The sequence below is a fragment of the Mauremys reevesii genome, linkage group 1, assembly GCF_016161935.1.
Source record: "Mauremys reevesii isolate NIE-2019 linkage group 1, ASM1616193v1, whole genome shotgun sequence".
Classification (NCBI taxonomy): domain Eukaryota; kingdom Metazoa; phylum Chordata; order Testudines; family Geoemydidae; genus Mauremys; species Mauremys reevesii.
The window spans coordinates 201,219,399-201,243,881 of record NC_052623.1 but is presented as its reverse complement, the minus strand read 5'-3'; the positions used below and the strand labels follow the sequence as shown (position 1 = coordinate 201,243,881).

The following is a 24,483-nucleotide window of genomic DNA, read 5'->3' as shown; positions in this document are numbered from 1 at the left end:
GGGCTCCCCTTCCCTCCACTACTCCCTGACCAGGAGAAGGAACCCAGAACTCTCCTCCTTCCCCATGCTGCCTCCAGCAGTGGAGAAGGGACACTAGGCTCACCCTTAACCATGAGACCATCCTTTCTCTTCCTGCAATCCCTTGTCTCATTCGCCACACACCTCCAATTTCTGCAAGAAAAATGAGGCAGGCATCCTACATTCAATATCTTCATTCCCAGACCACAGTCCATTACATGCACTAAAATGAGTGATGGGTCCTGGAAAAAGGAGTATGTGATCATGTAATTAAAGACTATCATAATACATTTGCATTTGAGAATGAAATTAAGATTGCTAACTATAGGCATCACTACTTGTGCCACCTATGGCTGCAATACACTCTATTCCTGGGTTCCATTTCACAGACAAATGAGCCACCAAACGCTTAGCCTACACCTACACTGCAACTAAACACCCTCAGCTGGACCATGTCAGCGGACTTGGGCTTGTGGGGCTCTGGCTAAGGGGCTGTTTAATTATGGTGTAAACGTTCAGCCTGGGCTAGATCCCAAGTTGTGGGACCCTTCCAGAGCCCCAGCCCAAGCCCAAACATCTGTACCACAATTAAATAGCCCCATAGCCCGAGCCCTGTGAACCTGAGTCAGCTGACATGGGCTGGCAGTGAGCGTTTAGTTGCAGTGTAGACAAACACTTAGTGAACTAAAGCCAGAATCAAATGTTAAATACAAATACTCAGTTTTCACTAGAAACTCTAAATATATAACATGCTACTATAAAGATCTGAGGAAATAATTCATAATAAGTAATATGATTATTTTAGCCACTTTTAGTCATGGAATATCTGTAGTAAGATCAATATTTGTATTGACTGCAAATATTCAAAATTCAAGCTATGTTGCTTCCAATATTAGTGGTTTGGTCAGTTAAGTTACATGATATTGTCTCTGCTACTCAATTAGATGAGTTTACAAGTCCTCCAACACTTCCCAATGTTAATTTAAAATTTAATTTCCACAACTATCATGCATGTGACTGAAATTTGCCTTCTGTGAATTTTTTCCAATAAAATTTTCTCTCTCAAATGTTCACATAAAATAAGTACAAGAGAGGCATTAACAATACAGCTAAAATGAATTCATTTTAAAAATTCAAACAAATATTCACTATTTTAAAATGTTATTTGCCCAGCTCTGCTAGTACATGAATACTGGCATGAAGAGCAAAATGCTTGGCAGGATTATGGCTAGTCCTTCAGCCTGAACAGAATAAAACTGGGATAATGAGGTGGCTTGTCCAAATTAAGAACATTCTGTACAAATGTAAGAACTTAACATATTAAATTAGAGCTGTGAGCTCAGGGCTGGTATATACAGTGCTGCCAAGTGTCCAGTCAGCAGGTGCTTGTAATGTATCTCCATTTATCATAACTGTGGTGGAAGCACCCTTCCTCTATTTAACAGGAAACCTACATTCACCATTCCATTAGCGCCCTCCATAATGCCTCCCACACAGAAGTCTGAGACATTACCAATGGGCCTCCCTCATTCTCTCAACTGGCATGGTAAAGAAATTTTGGGAAAGTGTGGAAGGCAATTAGATTGCAGATTGACTCTTGAAACCAAACTTTTTGCTTCTTATGCTTCTCAAAGCTTTAGCTGAAACCCCTCCCACACACACTTTTTGTTGAATTTATGTGAACAGTCATGAAATTTGAACTTGTGAATCTAGATTAATTATGACTTGATAAATCCCTCTATCCTCTTGAGAAATATACTCAATCTTTTTGCCACTGAACTCAGAATTCTATGCTTGCGACTAGAGCTAGATAAAAAGGAAAAGTGGGAAGAGGGGGGCATTTCTTTGCATTTTCACTGTTGAAATTTGAAAACAACATTTGTCATTGAAATTTGGAAATTTTAAAATTTTTGAGCCATTACGGAGCTGTTTGAAATGTCTGAAATTAGGTTTTTGACAAAATAGAGCTGTTTGAAGAAAACAAAAAAAAAGTTACTACAGTATTTGCGTCTAAACATAAATGCAGTGTTCATTTCCAAAACCACAAAAAACAGAAAATACAAAAACAAATAAAGGTGAGCACACCAAGTTGTTAAGATTGTGGAAAGAAGAACAATATGATTTTTACTGGTTTCTCCAACAGTAAGAATTTTTTCACATGGCTTTGTTACTCACACATATCTGCATTGGAGATTGCGTGTCAATAGATTTAGCTGTTCTGATATCTTTCAGACAACATTTAAAGTTAGATTCAGCCTTTGCTCAAAGCTAGCATCGAAGGATAGGTCTACACTAGAAAAGCTATACAGTACTGGCAAATCCTCTTAGTGAAGATGAAGGTTATACCAGAAAAAGAGTGCTTTTGTTGCTTTAGTTTATACTCGTTCAGCGAGCACAATACCAGCAAAAGCACTTTTATGCCAATATAATTACATAAATATGGTGGCTTCTGGTAGTATCCAAGTGTCATAAGATATCAAGTCCCTAACTCAGGGATAGGCAACCTATGGCATGTGTGCCAAAGGCGTCACGCAAGCTGATTTTCAGTGGCATTCACACTGCCCGGGTCCTGGCCACCGGTCCGACGGGGTGGGGGGGGGCTCTGCATTTTAATTTAATTTTAAATTAAATTTTTATACTTTACATACAAAAATAGTTTAGTTATATATTATAGACTTATAGAAAGAGACCTTCTAAAAATGTTAAAATGTATTACTGGCACGCAAAACCTTAAATTAGAGTGAATAAATGAAGACTAGGCACACCACTTCTGAAAGAGACACTGATAGCAACTTCCATTATTAAGGCTGTTTAAAACTTACCATTATAGTCCCCCAGTCCTAGGACCAATCCTATTCAATTTATTCATAAATGATCTGGAGAAAGGGGTAAACAGTGAGGTGGCAAAGTTTGCAGATGATACTAAACTACTCAAGATAGTTAAGACCAAAGCAGATTGTGAAGAACTTCAAAAAGATCTCACAAAACTAAGTGATTGGGCAACAAAATGGCAAATGAAATTTAATGTGGATAAATGTAAAGTAATGCACATTGGAAAAAAATAACCCCAACTATACATACAACATGATGGGGGCTAATTTAGCTACAACAAGTCAGGAAAAAGATCTTGGAGTTATTGTGGATAGTTCTCTGAAGATGTCCACGCAGTGTGCAGAGGCGGTCAAAAAAGCAAACATGTTAGGAATCATTAAAAAGGGGATAGAGAATAAGACTGAGAATATATTATTGCCCTTATATAAATCCATGGTACGCCCACATCTCGAATACTGTGTACAGATGTGGTCTCCTCACCTCAAAAAAGATATTCTAGCACTAGAAAAGGTTCAGAAAAGAGCAACTAAAATGATTAGGGGTTAGAGAGGGTCCCATATGAGGAAAGATTAAAGAGGCTAGGACTCTTCAGCTTGGAAAAGAGAAGACTAAGGGGGGACATGATAGAGGTATATAAAATCATGAGTGATGTTGAGAAAGTGGATAAGGAAAAGTTATTTACTTATTCCCATAATACAAGAACTAGGGGTCACCAAATGAAATTAATAGGCAGCAGGTTTAAAACAAATAAAAGGAAGTTCTTCTTCACGCAGCGCACAGTCAACTTGTGGAACTCCTTACCTGAGGAGGTTGTGAAGGCTAGGACTATAACAATGTTTAAAAGGGGACTGGATAAATTCATGGTGGCTAAGTCCATAAACGGCTATTAGCCAGGATGGGTAAGAATGGTGTCCCTAGCCTCTGTTCGTCAGAGGCTTGAGATGGATGGCAGGAGAGAGATCACTTGATCATTGCCTGTTAGGTTCACTCCCTCAGGGGCACCTGGCATTGGCCACTGTCGGTAGACAGATACTGGGCTAGATGGACCTTTGGTCTGACCCGGTACGGCCTTTCTTATGTTCTTATGTTCCTTATGAAAGGCTGCCAACCCCTGCCCTAACTGATAGTGCTATACTGGCAAAAGTTTCTGTTCTAGACACGGCCTATGATCAATAATGAAGTGTTTTCAAACAAATGAGGACTTCACTACCTTTATGTTTGGGAACAGCAAACAAGACAAGATTCTAGTCTTACTAACCATTCTTTTCATATTCTCTTTCATATTAACAACTCGCTGCAGTTTTCCTACAATCTCCATGAAGCATCAGAATGTATCTAAGTTTAGTTTGTGGATCTGCTAGGCTCAATTCCAGCTCTGAACAGGCTTCCCGTGTGGCTTTTAGTAAAGCCACTCAATTTTTTTTGTGCCTTAGGTTCCCAGCAGTAAAACTGGGATAGTAAATACTACTTCTCTGCAAAGCTTTGTGTCTCTCATCTGTGTAGCCTGTAAGCTGTTTAGGAGAGGCACTGTCCAGTGCCAACTATAATGGAGCCCTGATCCCTCCTTGTGTCTCTATGCACTATTAGATATAAAAAAAATAATTACAAGAGACACTGATAGCAACTTCCATTATTAAGGCTGTTTAAAACTTACCATTATAGTCCCCATGTTCAGTTGCTTAAGCATAAACAGTAGTCAGGACTCAGTGAATTAGTGTCCTGGCAAATTTTGCTGCCATGTAGCATAGTCTATTCATGAGTGAAACCTATTCCATGAGCTGGTGATCAGGAAGGCTGCAGAAGTGATGCTGGGCACTGACTGAACTGCTCTAGATTTCTCCACTTACTTATTTATAAGATGCCACAGGAGCCACAAGAGGCCTGAAGGACTGGGACGACTTTGTCCCATGTAGACCAATCTGGAGTTAAGAGATAAGAATGTAAGTCCAAATAGTCCCATGCCTGATTCTCTCTTAGCACAGTGGATCTCGTACCTTTCAACAACTGCTCCAGTTTAGTAAATTACAGAAAAACCTCAGCTGTGCAAGCCAAACGCCCACCACTTCTCATGCCATTGTGGATGCAAGTCTTACCTGATGGTGGGGCAGCCCACTCAGGTTAGAATGCCCACAGCCGAATATGAAGCAGGCAGAAAGGTAATGCACAAAGGTCATACATGGTGATACCATTGTTGATACAAGGGAGAAGTTGTCGAGGGTTCCAATAACAAATGCGCAAAGCACTAGATTTTGTGAAGCAGTGTGTTAATACACTGCATTTTATACTCTTCTCACTCACTCTGTTTAACAGCAGGCACAGTCACCTATCTTGGTATAGTCACTAAACACCAGAACTCTACAGTGCAGTAAATCGTCATTATCTGAACTCAACCTGTTTCCCATAGTTTGTTTAATTCAGACATTTCTGACATCTAAATAGTATGTGGTCTGATAGATATCTCTATAATATATCATAGCTTAAACCAGGGGTCAACAACTTTTCAGAAGTGGTGTGCCAAGTCTTCATTTATTCACTCTAATTTAAGGTTTCGCGTGCCAGGAATACATTTTAACGTTTTTAGAAGGTCTCTTTCTATAAGTCTATAATATATAACTAAACTATTGTTGTATGTAAAGTAAATAAGGTTTTAAAAATGTTTAAGAAGTTTCATTTAAAATTAAATTAAAAGGCAGAGCCCCCCCAGACCGGTGGCCAGGACCCGGGCAGTGTGAGTGCCACTGAAAATCAGCTCGTGTGCAGCCTTTGGCACACGTGCCATAGGTTGCCTACCCCTGGCTTAAACCTTGCAAGACTACAAGGCAGCATGGAAGTGAGCAAACACTTCAGTGTCACTGTAAACTAATCACATTCCTGCCACTGGATACATCACTGACATATCCTAATAACACAAGCCAACACTTATATTCTTCATTACCTTACCTGCTATGCCATGACTTTTATTATACGTGCCAATGGCACTAAGAGACTAATATGCAGTGCAAAACTCTAGCAAGTCTCTTAAAACAAAGTGGGGGAAGGGGTGGGTGTTAAACATCTATTTTAATAAAACTTATGTTTAGTTAAGAAAACACAGTGGAGGTCATTGTAATGGAGAACATGAAATCTACAATAAAATGACAGACTATATAATCAGCTAGTTCATGGAATTGGCAATGGGAAAGAAAAATTCTTCATGTAAAGAATCACTGTAGTGAACTACAGAATATTTAGTGGTGGTATTATAGGTACCTGTCTCACACATTAATCCAAACCATGCATCTTGGCTGAAAATACTAGGAAAGGTCAACTTAAAATTCATGTAAAAGCAGCAAAGAATCCTGTGGCACCTTATAGACTAACAGACGTTTTGGAGCATGAGCTTTCATGGGTGAATACCCACTTCGTCAGATGCATGTTAAAATTCATGGATTTTTTTTTCCGACTGCAAATAAACATATGAAATTACATATGTTTTGGCCTGTCTGGCCCCACTGACTGCAATGTCAACTGTGTTATGAGGGTGGGAACTGTGGAAAGTATATGCCTATGTGTTGGGGGAGCACAGGTTTGTTATCTCATTATGAACTCATGGAAGTCATGGCTTATTTATACACCAAGTTTACATATTTTCCTTCATTAGCACTTCTGATTAATTAGGGAAGTCATTTCTTTTCTTTAACCCTCATCTTACTAAGTAGGGCCAGGAGGGGATTCCATTCCATATGCATATTTTTTAGTTTACAAAAGTTCTTTAAATGGACAATGTTGGCATTGCCAAGGACAGAGCCAATATCACCTAGACATACAAGGTGGTACTGTCCTGTTTGTGGCAATCACCTAGTTTATATTTATTCCAAACTCTCTCTAATCTCACTTTTTCTTCCATATACAAACCAGTGTTGTGTTACTGTCATCCACGCCTTTATCACTTCAGGATCAGATTAGGGAAATACAACCTAAATGGGGCTACTATAAGGTGGATGCATAACCAATTGGAAAACCATTCCCAGAGAATAGTTATCAGTGGTTCATGGTCAAGCTGGAAGGGCATGTCGAGTGGGGTCCCACAGGGATCGATTGTGGGTCCAGTTCTGTTCAATATCTTCATCAGTGATTCAGATAACAGCATAGAGAGTTTGCGGATAATATCGAACTGGGAGGGGTTGTAATTGCTTTGGAGGATAGGATTATAATTCAAAATGATTGTACAAACTGGAGAAATGGTCTGAAATAAATAGGATGAAATTCAATAAGGACAAACGCAACATACTCCATTTAGGAAGTAACAATAAATTTTCACGCATACAAAATGGGAAATAATTGCCCAGAAAGGAGAACTGTGGAAAGAAATCTGAGTGTTATAGTGGACCATAAGCTAAATCTGAGTCAACAATGCAACATCGTTATCAAAAAGCAAACATCATTCTGGGCTGCATTAGCAGAAGTGTTGTAAGCTAGACACAAGAAGTCATTCTTCAGCTCTACTCCGTAATGATAAGGCCTCAGCTGAAGTATTGTGTCCAGTTCTGGGTGCCACATTTCAAGAAAGAAGTGGACAAATTGTTATACCAATAGAATAAAAACCAGCAAGATCTTATTTAAGATGGATAAGGCAAAGATGCCACATTTATTGTAAATATAATAATAAAGCAAAAGATAAAAGTAAACAATGTTGTTTGACTACTTATTCCTATTACTACTTATTTCTTATACACACATATATTCATTCAAGTTCTGTATAGGCGTTATAGTTACCAGCCTAGAAGTTGCTCATGCCAAGTTACTGGCCAGGTATCTTGGTCATGAGGATGGAGCCGAGTCTGTGTCAGATGCACCTGATGCTCCTGGAGGTTGGCAGCAGAACCAGAGACTCAAAGTCCTCAGTCTTTAGAGTCCATTTTTATAGGAATTAATTCCTATGTTAGTCTATGGGAACTGTTTCATCCTGCTGTTGCTGGCTTAATCAGCAGATGGCACGTTCCTGGTGGCTCCACACTGTCCAAAGTTTGTGTTTCTCATCCTTCCTGGTGTTGGGGTGGATCCCAGGTTACGCTCCAGGGGTTGTCTGGTGGACCACTTGACACATTCTTCGGCCGATGGATACTCCCTTTCTAGGCTGGCACCTCCCTAACCATTCATGTACATCAAGCATTCATCAACATACATTCCATATCTTAACCATATTTTAATTTACTGTCTCCACCACTTTCAGAGTGTGTGCTAATTCATTTGAGACTCCCGGCCCTTTAATTACAGAGGGTGGGGATCTGTTCCTAGGAGCCATTGCTGTTACAATGAAGTGAAAGTCACTTAAGAGTTTATAGTGTTTGTTTACATTGTATCAATTACAGCTAAGGCTCACAGCCTTCACTTCAAGAACATAGTCAATTAACTTGTTTGTAAGTTTTACATAGTAATAGAGTATCTTTCACAGGACAGATACAATCAATGGTTTCTGCAGACAGTAGCTTACAAGTTTTAACAGAAGACCGAAGAGATTTTTGTACTTGGTGAAACTGTTGGATTTTTAAAGTGTGGGGAACAAATTATGGGGGGGGGGGTCACTGTCACTTGGGGGAATCACTTTTAGTACCTTCTTTAATATCCCTACAAAATTGGAGAAAGTCCAGAGGAGAGCAACAAAAATGATTAAAGGTCTAGAAAACATGACCTATCAGGAAAGAGAAAAAATGGGTTTGTTTAGTCTGGAGAAGAGAAGACTGAGGGGACATGATACCAGTTTTCAAGTATGTAGAAGGTTATTACAAGGAGGAGGAAGAAAAAAAGAGGACAAGAAGCAGTGGGCTTAAATTGCAGCGAGTGTGGTTTAAGTTGGACACTGGGAAAAACTTCCTAACTGTAAGGGTAGTTAAACACTGGAATAAATTGCTTATGGAGGTTATGGAATCTCTGTCATTGGAAGTTTTTAAGAACAGTTTAAACAAACTCCTGTCAGGAATGGTCTAATTATTATGTAGTCCTGCCTTGAGTGCAGGGGACTGGACTACATGATTTCTCAAGGTCCATCCTTGTCCTATACTTCTATGATTCCGTTGCAATGTTTTCTACATAGGGCTATCCCTTAGCATTATTAGGAAGCTTGAACTGGTGCAGAATATGACTAGATTATTGATAAGTGGAGCAGCTTGTCAGGATGAAAATACAATGATGCTGTACAATCCATATTGCCTGCTATTGGCTTCTGGGAGCAATTTATGGTCTTGATCACTGTAGATTTAAAGCAACAAATGCCCTGTGACCTGCCTACTTGAGAGACCACTTCACTCCCCATGCAATACTGCCATGGCTGCATCTAGCAGGAGACTTAAATTGAACCAGGTTGGTTTATATGAGCTATGACTGCACTTTGACCTTGGGATTCACTCTCTCAATTCTGTTCCAAAGCAGCCCGAATCAGCTGACCTTCATGGCAATCAGAAAGTCTCATCTGTTTTCCCAGCCTTGTGGGGAGGGGTGGAATATAGAGACAATGAGCTAAGATCTCAGGCAGAACAAGATATTGGTCTGTTTAGTTAGTTTGATTGTAAGTGACATTGTTAAAGACTTGGGCTGATTATCGTGGCTTTTGTTTTGTACAGTGTTGCAGGTGATTTTAATTGACAGCGCATCTTGAGCTATAGATTGGCACATCTCTTTGTTTTTAGAACCTAAAATGAACAAATATCAGTTTAAATATTAAATATTAATATCCCATTGTAAGCGGGTGGTACTCACCCCTGCCGCGCCTCCTGCTGGTTGGTCCCGGAATGTCCCTCAGTCTAGCCCTGGAGCGCCCCCGGCAGGCTGGTGACCCGCCTGTTCTCTGGCCCCGGCGTCCCTCCCTGGACCCGGTGCCCCCTATCTATAATTGGGTCTCCCCCTCCCAGGGGAACCCCGCGCTACTATCCCCGCCTTGCCTCAGTAGTGGCTACTGACAGTCATGGTCTAGCCCCACACCCTGGGGCAGACTGCAGTATCAGCCCACTCATCACAGGCAAAGGGGGTTTGGACCTGCTGCCTTGTCCTACCCCTGGGCTGCCCTCTGCAACCCACAGTACCTATAGGCCCTTTGCTAGGCCGCAGCCTGGGGCTTTCCAGGCTGGAGCTTCCCCAGCTCCTCGGCCTGTTCCCAGCCCTGCTTCACCCTCAGGTACCTTGTCTTAAGCCCTAAGCAGCCAGGCCCATCTCTCTCTAGAGCCAGAGAGAGACTCTCTGGGCTCTGGCTTCCCTGCTTCTTATAAGCCCAGGGCTTCAGTTTGGGGCGTGGCCTCCAGCTGCAGCCACTTTCCCACTCAGCCCAGCTCTGTCAGGCCACTTTTAACCCCTTAAAACCCCGGAGCAGGGTCCACCCTGCTACACCCATCCCAAGGTTAAGTCACCTATGAGCCACCCAAGGGGGACAAAGCGATTTAAAGCTGCCCCGAAAGGGTTGATTGGGGATTCCCCAATCACAGGAAAATCTCTTGGCAGCATAAAATTGATACCGTCAGCTCTAGGCTACCTGCTCTCCCCACCTTCCTCACATGGAGTGTTCTGGATGCACTTTACAACTGGCAGAACAGTCCCCAGAGGACCCTTCCAGCCAGCATAATAGCAGCCCTGTGGCTGCTCTAACTTATGACAGCAGCTAGCCTAAGAATCAAGGGGCTGTTTGCTGCCATCTTTGTCTCCTTTCCCTTCCACCTCCCACTCAAGTTGCACTGAGCGTGAGATAAATACAACTTAGGATCTACCCTTAAGATAATGCTATATAATTATGTGGAAATTTGCAACCTGGTGTTCCATTCTAATGCAGTACAGAATACTTTTTTCATTCAAATAAACATCTCCATAAGGCATGTAAAATAACTCTTAATCTTTTTAACCTGAAATGCCCCTGAGTTAACAATTACCATAAATCCGTTATCTTTAAATGCAATCAATAAACACGGTGGACCTGAGGAGTACACCAATCGCCTATAGCAAATTCTGCAGCTGGTTTCTTTCTTGCTCTGGGTAAGAAAGCTGTTTGCCTAAAGTCACAGATGCTAGTGTTTAAAACTACAGCATATTGTATTTTACATTTCAGTTACATGACACAATTATATTTATCATATTTATTTCCCTTAACTTTTAAGTGGTGCATTGCCATTAAGAAGTTGTCTCACTGGATTATATTACAGTGTAGAGAGCTTGAATCTGTCAATGAAATGTGTGTGGGGGGGTTTAAAGGAAAGGTCCTCCCCAGTACTTTGGCATAACAAAACACACAGAAGGTAATTGACTTGGTGCTTTGTTGTGTCTAATATATAGCACATTTCATTCCATGCTATAAATGTCAATGGTTTTATCATCTTTTTTTAATCTTCACTGGAGCAAGGATCTTGCTTGTGTAATAGCAACAGCTTCTACAGAATTCTAGGATACTGCTGAATACCCTGATTTACTGCACCACTCAAGTAAGCGGTGCTCTGAGAGCTTCATCTTGCTATAAGCCACTAACCTTACACATTAAAGCTACAGAAAATACAACTACTAAATGCAATGTGTCCCAGCTGAAGTCTACCTTTGACACAGAGTCCGTGGCTTCATATGATTTTACACACCACTGGGTAGCATCATTCCTATTAAATGGAAAAAAATTAGGAGAATTACAGAAGGCTGCATTGCTATTTTCACCCAAGGACCTCAGTACTTTACAAACATCAATTAAGCCTCAGCACTCCTGAAAGTTAATTACAGAAGGCATTATACCCCATTTGCAGACATAATACGAAGAGTCTAATTCAGACTTGTTAAACTCTGTGACTTCGGTGGAGCTGTGTAAGTGACTTTCCTGAACTCAAACTCTAAATCACTGATGGAATTAGAAAGAGATCTCAGGAGTTTGATTTCCAGCTATACAACAATCATGTCTTTGCTGCAGTGGCCCTGAGAGGAAGGAATTCACACTCTTCAAAATCCAGTTGCCCCCCCCCCCAGTCTTCTTACTTAAAAAAAACAAACAAACAAACAAAAAACCACTAGCATTCCTCTCCCTGCCATGCACATCCCCCTCCCCAAGGGGTTACTGTTATCACTGTAACTCACTCTGTTTGTTTTCCCCCCTCTTCTTCTGTTTTATTATGAAATCGCTGTAAGCACCCAGAACCACATTAGCAGGGGCACTTTAAGAATTTCAGTACAGTTATACCTTTTTCCCATAAACATACACCACCAAGTATTCTGATACTACAGTGACGGGGGAGATTTCAAGAACAAAAAGAAGCAGCAAAGAATCCTGTGGCACCTTATAGACTAACAGACGTTTTGCAGCATGAGCTTTCGTGGGTGAATACCCACTTCTTCGGATGCAAGCAGTTGCCACTGCTTGCATCCGAAGAAGTGGGTATTCACCCACAAAAGCTCATGCTGCAAAATGTCTGTTAGTCTATAAGGTGCCACAGGATTCTTTGCTGCTTCTACAGAACCAGACTAACACGACTACCCCTCTGATACTTAAGAACAAAAAGGACTATTATGATCACCTAGTCCAGTGGTGTCCAAATTTTTCAACCAGAGGGTTGAACATCATTCAGAAAGGTCAAATGGCCACAAATAAATATTTTAATTGTTTCCCGACTCCAGGCAACAGTAGTCAGCATGCTCTCCTAGGCCCCCCATAGCCTCACCACGACGCCGACATTAGGGCAGCCAGAGCTAGGTTGGACATACTTGATCTAATCTGAGCTGCATAAACACAAGCCATAGAACTTCATCAAGTAATTCCTGCTATAGTCCAATAATTTGCAGATGAACTAGAACAAATCTTTCAGAAAGCCATCCAATCTTGTTTTAAATACTCCAAGCGATGGAGAATTTGCCACATGCCTACCTAAGCTGTTGCATGCCTACCCTCTCTGTTAAAAATGGACATTTTATTTCCTGTTTAAATTTGCCTAACTTCAATGACAATATCATTGCAGTGCACTGAGGTCCTGGAACAAAAGACAGACAATGTTTTTAGGTCTTTGGGCAGCTCCCAAACAAATAGGATAACTACCATCTATGCATATAAACCGTTTACTCCTTTGGAGGTTTGGAGCCTACAGGAAAATGAAGATTTTATTTGTGTTGATATTATGAACTATTCCAATTATTTTATAATTGGAATAGTTCATAATATCAACACAAATAAAATAAAATATCATTTGGAAGAGCATATTACCACTCTAACTTAATACTGCTTAGTTATGTGCATGTTAAAAATCAGTCAGTTGTAGCCAAGATATGGTATTACTTTGGGAGAAGGGGGTATACATTTTCATTTCACTTTTTTACATTGTAAGCCACTTTTAGGTCTCACATTGTGATATCCAACCATAGCCCCGAACAACACATGATTAACAACAAGTAACCAAATGGCTCCAAATCAGAATGCTAGAAATCCCCCTAACATTGTTAAAACTTGTCTTCACATCAGAATTTTTTGGTTCAGTCTCATCTTTAGTTAAGAATGAACAAACAATTTGTTAATAAGCAATGTTGTATATTTAACATTTGAGGACCCTGTTAATGACTAGACTCCCATTCTTACCACATCTCACACACACACGCCTTATTGTCCAAACTCATCCCTCTTCTTGGGGTTTGGACTTTATTTACAATTTAAGTAATCAAGCCTTATGATAGTGCTGTACTTACAAATATAAACCTTAATTTTCAAGTTCACTTCCAAGCTGTTCTTAGAGTTTCTCTTTGCAGTACCGCCTCAGATGGTATCTTTAGGGGAGATAGCTTTTATACTCCTGAGTTAGAATTCATATGGCCCACTTTAGTTGCCATTATGAGTCTCTGAACCCTATAACAGGGGCCTAAAGCCTGACTGGCACCTGACTCCCTGGTACCTTAGCCTGTCTCCGGTGACTGCAATTGAATCCAAAATAACCCTATCTAATCCATACATACAACCAATACCAGAAAAAAAAACATTTCAGCAGTTAAAAAACATGTAAACCAAATAGCCAACCAACGTCAACATTTTCCAGAACGAGAAATACCTGTTTTCCTTAAATGATCTCCCAATTCCTCTGCCATCTGAAAACTTTGCAAAAATCCCTGAACAAAACAAACACACAACTCACTCCACCCTCCCTATAAAAGAAATTTTTTTTCCAAAAAACAGATTCCCATTCTTTTCATTCCAATCCCCTGTCCACTGACCAAAAGTAGCACTCAAAACCATAATGCCTTACCAACTTCCGTTACATAGGATTTTCCTTCTGAAGGCAGAGGGATATACTGGTTAGAGAAGCTGCTGCTTCCATATCCCAGGATGAAGCCTTGGAGTTTGGTGTCTGGACTTAGCCGAAGGTATTTCATGCAAATAGTATCATCAGTTGCGTTGATCTGGACTTTCAGGTTTTGTCTTTTAACTGGGGGAGAAAGAAAAAGAAGAGGTGAGGAGTTATCTTCTCATTCACTAAGAGAATAGAATACAAGGCAACTCAACACGCTAGTGATAGGCAACAGTTGTTTAAAGGGGCAGTCTCCCTGAAAACTACTCATTTCATAAAGTGAACTAAACGTAATTTCAGGGAGTGCACTTGCCTTTGAGCCCCCTACCAACTTTTGTGGGTTCTAAACTCACATTTTTCCTTTTAAATGCTCTCTCTCCTTTGTTGCTGTTTGAAAGACTCGCATGAACAACACTGGGATTTTGTCTACACAGCACCTAGGTAGACAGACACGCGTTATCACTGCTTGAGATAGCTATGTGAAAAATAACAGTATGGCTGTGGTGACATAGGCTAGCTGCCCGAGTATAAGCCCAACAGACCCCAGGGTCCGTATTCGGGTGGCTATCCAGTGCTGCCACCCATGCTGCAATGGCCACACTGCTATTTTTGGCCCGCTAGCTCAACCAAACCCAGCGCAAGTCTGTCTACCCAGGCTGAAAGGCATGCTCCCAGCTCCAGCATAGACATGCCCTAAAACTCATTACATACTAACCGCTGGGAAATGCATAAAGTAAACTAAAAATAAATCCTTTATTTTCAATAATTCTAGGTATCACTTATAAGAACCATACCCGAAAAATTTCCAACAGAAGTACATAAGTGTGATTTTTAAGTTCACCGTATTTCTTTAACAATGCACAGGAACACTACACAACTGTTCGGGGAAAATAATAACTACACCCAGTTGAAATTACAATCAGTTGTTGGGGTTTTTTGTTTGTTTGTGTTTTTTTGTTAATGTAAACAAAATGTAATTTTCTAGTCAGTATTAGGCCTGGACATCAGAACTAATGTGCTTATATTGGCCAAAATACCAGGAGATTTTTTTTTAAACTTTATTTTATTCTTTTCAGGGGAACAGAACATAAAATGAAAAACATCTTGAATAGCCATACAACAATTTAATTTATAGCAGCACAGAACATCATGTTATTGTCATAATATTATGACCTTCATAACAGAACGAGCAATTTTATAGACTATCAGCATGTTTCTATCATGGTGGGATGTAGCGGAGGTAGTATTTCAGTTCTCAGTACTTACCATTTCAGTTCACACTTCATTGTTATATTTCCATTAGTTCCAATCCCCATGTTCAGAAATGTGTTAGGCCCCTCTCCCAAAATTATGAGATTGGCTTAAAAATACATTTTAGATTTTTATTTATCTTTTGGTTTCTGAGCCCTTGGGCTGTACTCAAGGCACATTTTCAACGATTATCTGTAACCATGGGGGATAAAACTTACTTTAAAAAATGAAAGCAGAGATTCTCATGAAATCACTTCCCTCCAGTGGCTGGAGAGTCAAGGAAAAAAACCCTCAAAACACAAATATTGCCAGACTTGCAATAATATTGCAAGAGTTTGCAACACTCTATTTCTCCTTCCACCAAACGGACAACCATGTGCTTTCAGTCTGAATGATGCATTTTAGATTCTGGAAAAAGCACAGATCCAGTGTTTTCCCAGGAATTGAAGTTGAGGGGGGAGTTCGAATTTACAGAGTGAGTGAGTGAGTGAGTGTGTGTGTGTGTGTGTGTCAGAGCCGATGAGGGGTGAGACCATGAGGGTGAAGGTGGGCTCTATGGCACCATAGTAAAAACTGAAAAATGTTTCATGACCATTTTATTAGATTTAACTCATGTTCTAAAATCATCACACAGATTAAAGTTGGCTACTCAAGCCTTCTATGAAGCACTACGTCTACATCCTTCTTAGTTTCTTGTTATAATTTTGCACAACTCTGTTAATCAACTTCCTGAATGCAATGCATTCATCTTTGGCAGCTTCTTGTGTGTCTGATACTTCCATTCCTTCAATTGATATGCTCATGAGTTCATTCACACGATCAGGCAGAAGGTGACTTCTTTCAGAACACAAAATTCTATTCAATGATGATAAAGGCTGGTAGTGCCTCACTCCACACAACTGTCAGTGTTTTATAGGACAGGGATCTGTAAAACTATGTAGAGGTTGAGTAGAATCTAGAAGTCAACTTCTGGACTGAAGTCTTTGCTTCTTCCAGTACTTTTTCAATGGATAGCTCTCTGATTGATCCTGTTGTAGCAGATGCCTGGATGGAATTGTTTAATGACCCAAGTGGTTTCAACAGTAGACTTACAAGAGATAGAACGGCAATAGTCTTCTCTGAACGTAGTAGCAAAAGTAATCCACCAGCCTCACTACTTAGATCTGTCCCATCTTAGTAGATACTTTCCAAAGCCAGTAATAACAGCTGGAGTAATTTTAAGACAACAGCTAAGGATTGCTCTTGAGAAAGCCAGAGGGTTTTCTCACGTTGGACTAATTTGACCTTCAGTCCCAGTGTATCTTCTATATTTTCCAAGATATTCAGTCTTTTTGGACTCTTGCTGAAAAAAGAATATAATGAAGACATTAAATTTATAGCTTTTTAAATGTCTTTTGAAGAGTCTGCAGTTCGTACTAGTGCTAGTTGGAGTAGATGACCTCTGCAGTCTGTACAGAAGAGATTAGGGTTACACTTTTCTCTGAGCAAAGCTTGTACTCCACCATGTCTTCCACAGAAGTTTGCAGCTCCATCAAATGCACAAGTAGCCATCTGTTTGGGGACCAATTGACAAGCATTTAACTCTAAGATGTGGGTTGTCACAGATGCAGCCGATGTAGCTTTTATAACTTGAATATCTAGAAATGCATCTACTGGCCTACCACTGATATCAAGATAACGTACACAATGACTTAATACTTGACACCCATTTGCATCGGTGCATTCATCAGCCATGTATGCAATTTTTTTTAATGTGGTAAGAAAGTTCTTCACTTTTTCAACTGTTGAGTCGTTTAGCCAGTCAGTTGAGTTTCTTGCAGAAAGATAGTGAGCATTTTCCAGTCTTGTTCGGAACCAGTGTTCAACATCAAGATGAACAAGTGACAATGCACTTAACATTGGCCTCCAGTTTGTAGTGTGTGGTATCTCTTGCTTAAATAGAACGTATGATGCCACAGCCATGTTTGTTTGCATGAACTGTGTTGTGTCTCCAGCATTCTTAACAGCCTCATTAACATTCACCAGTGTTGTCCTTGGTCAGTGGAGACTCAGAGTTCAGAGGTGCTTTCACATGAGTTCACCTCCCAGGTTGGAGGCAAGAAGGCACCATGCTTGTTCCTCCACCTGCTTACTTTTCACTCTGGCCACTGATGTTCACTGTGCCGCCATTATTCATTGTGCCACTGTTCACTCCATCACTCTGTTGCCAATGGCCCTGCGCCATCACCTTCTGCTGCCACCTGCCACTTTGATCTCTGCAAGTTGGTCTCTTGAGGTTCTACCCAGTTCTCAGTGATTTCAGCTGAGCTCTCAGTGGGGGAACCTCACTGCTAGTGCAGCCTGGGCCTCTCTTCCACAGAAACACTGTACCCACAGCTTCCACAGAAACACTGTACCCACAGCAGGTCTAGGCACTTAGACCTGATTGTCAGTGATTTCAGCTGTAGTGGTCACTTAACAAAACAAAAGACTATCTATGGAGCCTAATCAGCTCTGTCTTTAAACAGTAGAGAGGGGCAGGTCAAATAGCACCTGTGACTCAGACAGACCATCAAGCAAAACACCTGTCCCCACCCTCTCTCTTCATGCCCTCCATCAGCACAGGCTAAGTACAGTTCTACTGCCCTTTACTCATACAATAAGAATAACATTTCATTACCACCACCACCACCACCCGCCCACATTCAAGTGATTTGTAACCCAACCCCAGCCAGAATCTATCACTTGGGCAACACAGCTCTGTTTGCTGGATACCTAGGTAGATTAGGTGTGAATGTAAATACAGTCTGGTCCTGAAGCCTTTCCCCCCAACCCCCAGCTCATCACTCACTGTCAGGGAGAGCTCATTTAGACTTTGCTTACAAATCATAATTTGAAATTACTAGGTTCGTCAACATAACTGAAATGAATGCATTGACATTGTCATAAAAACAACAGCTGTATAAGGAAGCTAGTCTATGTTCATACTTTTAAAATCTATTATACTTTTATCATATACTTTATATGCTTTTAAAGAGCATATTAATGTTTCGGTTTCAATTCAAATTTCAAAACAATCACTAAATTGGCAACACTGCATGTAACCAGTTCACAAAACTGGGAGGGGTGTTGGAGAAATTCAGGGTGTGTGTATAGGGAAATCCCTGAACAGACCCAAACAAAGCCTCCTTCAGAAAGCACGGTGTGTATTTTCTCTGAACAAGTGGCAGCTTCTCTGAAAACAAAGTGACTGCAGTCTCTGAAATCAGGCAGATTTCTTAGAAATTTAAAGGTGCAGTACACAGAACATGAAGGCCTTTCGGGTCAATAAGCCATCTGAGGAAGAAGATTTGCCCCCCTTCCAGTACTGAGGCAAAACCAGTCATGGTTTTGTCCAGTATCAGGCAAGGGATGCCATTTTGAAGAGCATGCCAGCCCACTCCTACAAGCATTGTCACACACACTGCATCTGAGGTCATGCTTATGGAGGGATGCACTCTTCAATATGGCTTCCCCTATGCAGTGTGACCTTGCACACACCATGTGTGAGAAGTCATGCTGGCAAGGGCAGGTCTATGCCATTCCTGGAAGGCCTGGAATGTCCAGTATTCTGGGGATGTGGCAGTGGAAGAGTGACTTTCCAGACCAGAATCTCCAAGACTGATTATCTTGAGGAAAGGAGATCACAGCATCAACAATCAAACCTCTCCAGCTTCCAGTGTCCCCTGCACCCCGAAGATCCATTAAAGGAAGTGCGAGACTGCAGCAGAACATCCTAGTATGGATCTTTCCTGAATTTCCACCTCCTACTCTGCAAAAGTCAAGAAGGCTGCAAGAGCTTATCATTTTAAGTATCATACTTTTCACATACACACCTCTTTTTGGTCTTATTTTTAGTAGCATGGAGATGTCCAGGCCTTTTCTATTTATTTAAGTTGTGAAACTGTGTCTGTGTGCTTGCATGTATGTTTGAGCACCAAAAGACCCCATGTGCAAGGTGCTAGAAAGAGACGGTCCCCAGGTTTAAACAACTGTAACTATTGTTTCATAAAAGACATTTAATAAAGTGTGATCTGTGTCTTGAGACTTACATTGTCACCTGTAATTTTTGGTAAATAAGAATTCTTATAATTATTCTTATTAAGAGTGTTCTATTAAAGTCTGCATGATAACATCTCTGTTGGGGGTTTGTTGGAGGGTAAAGGATTAACCTTCATACCGGAATCTTTATCATTGGCTCCGATGTTATGGTTCAGACATTAGATGATAACCTGATTTCAGTATTAAGCTTCTTAAGCAGACACAAATGATAAATTTACTTGATTTTGGTGAAATTTTATGGTTAGCATTTATACCCAAATGGACAATTTCTTAGACTCTTCTTTAGAATTTATATAAGGATGAATTATATTTTGGTATTCATTTGATAATTGAAGTCCAAGGCAATATTGAGATTAATTTGCTTGATTTGATTCTGATTTGATAGAGTATTTTATTCTTACTATAGTATTATTAATAATCCCTTAGCCCTAGTGATATATTTTCTTGATTTTATTTTAGTTTAAGAGTTTTAGTAAAATTTATAAAGGAGAATCTCTACGGAGTTGAGGGCCAGGGGTGGATACCAACTGGTAAACCTAGAAGCCCGACCAGTTCCCCTTAATAAATCAATGGTTTTCTTATTGGGATGGCTGGAGATGGGATCATCACAAAAGTTCTCAGCTAAAATATACTGGCATAGCAGGACCCTCTAGAAGGAATGGACAGAGTGCGTGACGGACAGCCACAGAAGAATCACCTAAGATAAATGTTGCCCAGCTGGCAGTGTTGGAGTGGTTCTTCAAGTGTCCCCTGCTGCTTTCCAGTAAGACCTAGCAGGGAGCCCTTGACCTGGCTGCATGTGTGGGACCAGGATAGTATATTGAGGAACAAAATGGCCATGCCAGTAAAAGGCAGCATTTTGGGGTTCCACACCTCTCCAGCTACTGGCAAATTTAGTCTAGAATCCCAGTGAAACCTTGGGTTTTGGCAGAGTACTCTTGCCTTTTCCTCACTTGCATTAGCTTTTGGCATGTATTAGTAAAAATCTGACCCTCAGTCTACAGATACAAACACTATGTCTATTACATTGAGGTCATCACTAAAGGGAAGTTTCTCAGACTCATAGCTACCTGTGAAATATAATCCTTCTGTCCTCGCTTGCCAAAAAAATGCAAATATTCACTGCAGTGGAAGATTATCAGTGGCTAAAAACAACATGACATACAAGGAAAAGAATTTCTTAACTAAAACTATCATAAAAGAAAATTTCTCCACATGTGATATTTGAAAACATTTTGGAGAGAGAATTCCCCATCCACAAGATTAGGACTTTTGAAAGGACAGTCCAATAAAAACAACTGTGTGTTAAAGGAACAGCTTAGTGGTAATACTTTGGAAAGAGTATACAGACCAGAAAAGTCTGAGGATGCCACCTGGAAGCACCATTTGTTTGGCTAGTTGAAAGAAATAAGCAGTCAGGAATAGGCAGCAGGAGCCAAGAGCAAGCAAGAAATATCACTGTTGAAATGTTTATCTGTAAATGTTTCTAACTGATACACACATATTTAAACTTTGAAAATTACTATTACAATCAAACATACTGTGCACTTGGACACAGATGCCACAAACTTTGGGGGAGCCTGTAGCAAGTTCTAGGAGGGCAGGGGACTATCTGACACATGGGATTCTTCCCTCTTGTTAATCCATGGAGTAGGTAGTTCCTTGAAGGCAGAGAGGATCATGAAGCACACTCCTTGTTCTTTCTCCACCCCGGCCTTCTCCCATTCTTAAGCCTCTTTACTAGTTGATATTCAGCTGTTAGAATAAGAGAGGCCCAATTTTCCATCTCAATGTCCCTGATGAGTATCTTACCAGGTTCTTTGTTTTAATCTGACCTCCTAGTGTAAGAGAGCCACAAAAAGGTGATATAAAAATATAAGGTATAATTATTAACTACTCTGGCAGCTTTTGTATTATTCCAGTACTAGTTCATATCTGTAAAGAGATAAGAAGCAAATCTATCACTGAGCCATTTGACTAGTTTCACAAATGAAGCACTTTCTTTGAAAGGCACTGATGCCCTGGTTGGGCGTAGTATAATTTCTATGTTAAAAGCAAACTGGAGGCCCCTTAAAGTGTTTGCTTCCTAGAGAAGGAACCATGGAGAAGGAAAAGACATAGCAGTGCCTTTTGAGTGAGTTAGCAACTTTAATTAACTCTATATGTACCTCGTATGGCATGTTTTTATCAACCAAGAATGGGAGCTAGCATATTAGAGAAGAGGGAAAAAAATGTTATTCAAGGTCATTTTAAAAAGTATTTTCTTACTGTCTAGATTTCATATTCACTACAGCAGTATACTATCTTAAATGGGAAGGTACTTCTATTGGACCTGTTGTTGATTCTTTGCGTCTTTTATGATCAGATATAAAAAAGCTTTATATATATATATTAACTAATAAGCAATTCAACACTCCCATGAGGTAAGAGCTATATAGAAATCAAATTGAGCTGTACTGAAGGGCACCTATCTCTAGGGTGGGGTGGAACCCGGGAGCAGAGCGCACTAATCATCTGATCAGGACAGAAATTGAAAATACTAAAATGTCGCCTTCTGGTCACATATCATCTATTTCATTACACTGATACAGATAGCTTTCAACGTACTTGCCTAGCTTTTTCTTGTGCATGTCTAACAGCAAAATGCTTAACTGTGTGAAGATTTAAATAAATTACAGAAAATATGAGGTGACATCTTTCCAAATGCCATTGTATACCATAAAGCCACATTTTGTGGTACTTGCTATATTTAGTCCTGGACTAGGGACAAACCAAACCAAACATGTTTAGACTCACTGGCTTTGACAGTTTTAGTTCAAATACAGTAAATACAGAGCTTGCCATTAAAAAAAAAAGTCAGCATTTGCCAATAATTACTACTCACTGGTATCTGTGATTACCAGAGTTTTCCTTCATACTTAGACTAGGAGATACATGTGGTAACTCTGTGTGTGGCAATGGTTGGCACATGTTGACTTTTAATGACTTCCACTACACACAGTATTGAGAACTGTAGGTGTACAAACGCATATCCCATTACAGTAGAAAGCTGGAATTCACATTTGTCTCTGGTTCTAGCAGCTTGTGGACTTTAAATCATATTCAGTTTAGTATCTTGCTTTTCTCCCCATCTCTACTTCAATTTAATATGCTTATAAAGTTCTCAGGAAGTACAGGAGACAAACCAATGCTTAGTTTATACATCTGTGTGAAATTCTCCTAATGCAAAAGGACTGTCCAATGCCTATCCACCACTTGAGTCCCATTTAAAGACCTAGCTTGCAGTCCTAAGTGGACTTAAGCAGTGGGCAGACTTTCTGAATGAAGGTGAATTTCACCCTCTTGGAATATCTATAAATTTCAGGTTTCAATGCAATGAAGCATTAACTGTAAGTAGCCATTTAAGACACGCTGGATAATATATCAGAATTGAAGTAGGGGGAGAAAAAAAATAAGATCTCAATGGAATGAATTTGAGAAATTAGATCTTGAGATCTGTTGTTATGGAAAACTAAGTACAAACACTTTTGGGACCAGTGAATTTTTCCAAGTACTAGCCCAGGAAAATAATTATCTCTGGTAATTGAATGAATATTTATCACCCTTAAAACCTTGCCAGTTTTGTGTTAGATAAATATATAAAGGTTATCTTAATATTTCCTATATTTTACTCTACTTGCTGGAGTTGATAATTAAAAAATTACATCTGCAGAATTGTAGGTATCCAAGAAATTATCTAAGGCACCTGGGAAATGTTTAAGGGTGACCACAGTAGCCTGAAACAATTAAATAAATCCACAGAAGTCAAATTACAGGTGAATGCAAGAGAATATAAACTATTAACTCTCCCCTGACATTGCCTGCTCTTGTTTGAACCTATCCAGACACTACAGACACACTTGTTGCTGCTACCACTTATGAGATTTTAAACTTCTTGATACTAGAACCAGTAGTGGATGAATGTCAAACAATTTGGAATTTGGGTTAATCTCAGGCAAGCGTTCAAAAGTTAAGATATTAATCCAAATCTCTAAATTTTGAGAAGGAAACCTCATGATACATAGACTCCACGAAATTTCACTGAAGACTCAGAGAAACCATTATGGTTGCAAGAATATTACTGCCTAGGGATGCGTGAAAAACAAGAATTCTGTTTTGCAAAAAATGTAGAGGTTTCTAAATTTGTTTTTGTTCTGCATCAGAAAACAAGACCTTTCTAATTTTGGAGGCGGAGGAGAAAGAGAAGGAGAACAAGATACCAACCCACCCCATAACAGTCAATAGTGTGGTTAAAGCATTCACCTAGGATGTGAGCAGCCTAGGTTCAAGCCCCGCCTGCCTGATTTAGAGCACAAACTTGAACCTGGGTCTCCCACATCCCAGTTAAGTGCCCCAACTACTGAGCTAGTAGATATTCTGGAGTGTCTCTCTCTTTTTTCTCTCACGCTCATTTTGACCTATATTTCCATCTTCGACCTGAGAAACTTCCTGACAAAAGTTTAGCTGAAACTGACTTCTTTCTCTGGAAAGTATCAAAGGGGTAGCCGTGTTAGTCTGGATCTGTAAAAGCAGCAAAGACTAACGTATTATAGACTAATGTCTGTTAGTCTATAAGGTGCCACAGTACTCTGCTGCTTTCTCTGGAAAGTTTCAGTTTCAATAAATCAGCATTTTTGGACAAAAAAATGGTTAGTTCAAAAAATCCCGAGCAGCTCTATACTGACTTGCTTTTCCTCTTGTTCTATTATGGTGGTTGCAAATTTGTGTAGATGTTATGCTATATGAAAAGGAAGATGACCATTTATATCATTGCTGCTACCACTATTATACAATTGCCACAAATCTTATACAAAGTATGTCATGTAAGGTATTGTTTGGAAAATTATACTCTGCTAAGTATAATAATCCTGTTTATATCATCTTTTTTTATAACTTCAAATACACTTTGCTATGTGTCTGTATCACAGATATGTTCTGTTCCTTGGTAACTCCCACCAAATTTATATTCAGACTAGCCATCACTGGTTGATGGGCCACCCATGTGGTG

The 24,483-nt window shown here is 40.0% G+C and overlaps 1 protein-coding gene across 32 annotated transcripts in view; it reads right to left on the bottom strand.

Annotated features, from left to right (window-relative positions):
• The window catches only part of LOC120403210 (ABI family member 3 binding protein), a 315,866-nt gene that overhangs the window by 246,725 nt on the left and 44,658 nt on the right, over positions 1–24,483 (bottom strand). For all 32 annotated transcript variants that reach the window (XM_039534071.1, XM_039534129.1, XM_039534193.1 and 29 more), the window contains exon 2: positions 14,064–14,243. In XM_039534071.1, coding sequence (XP_039390005.1) covers positions 14,064–14,243 — 180 coding nt within the window. The remainder of the gene's footprint in view (positions 1–14,063; positions 14,244–24,483) is intronic.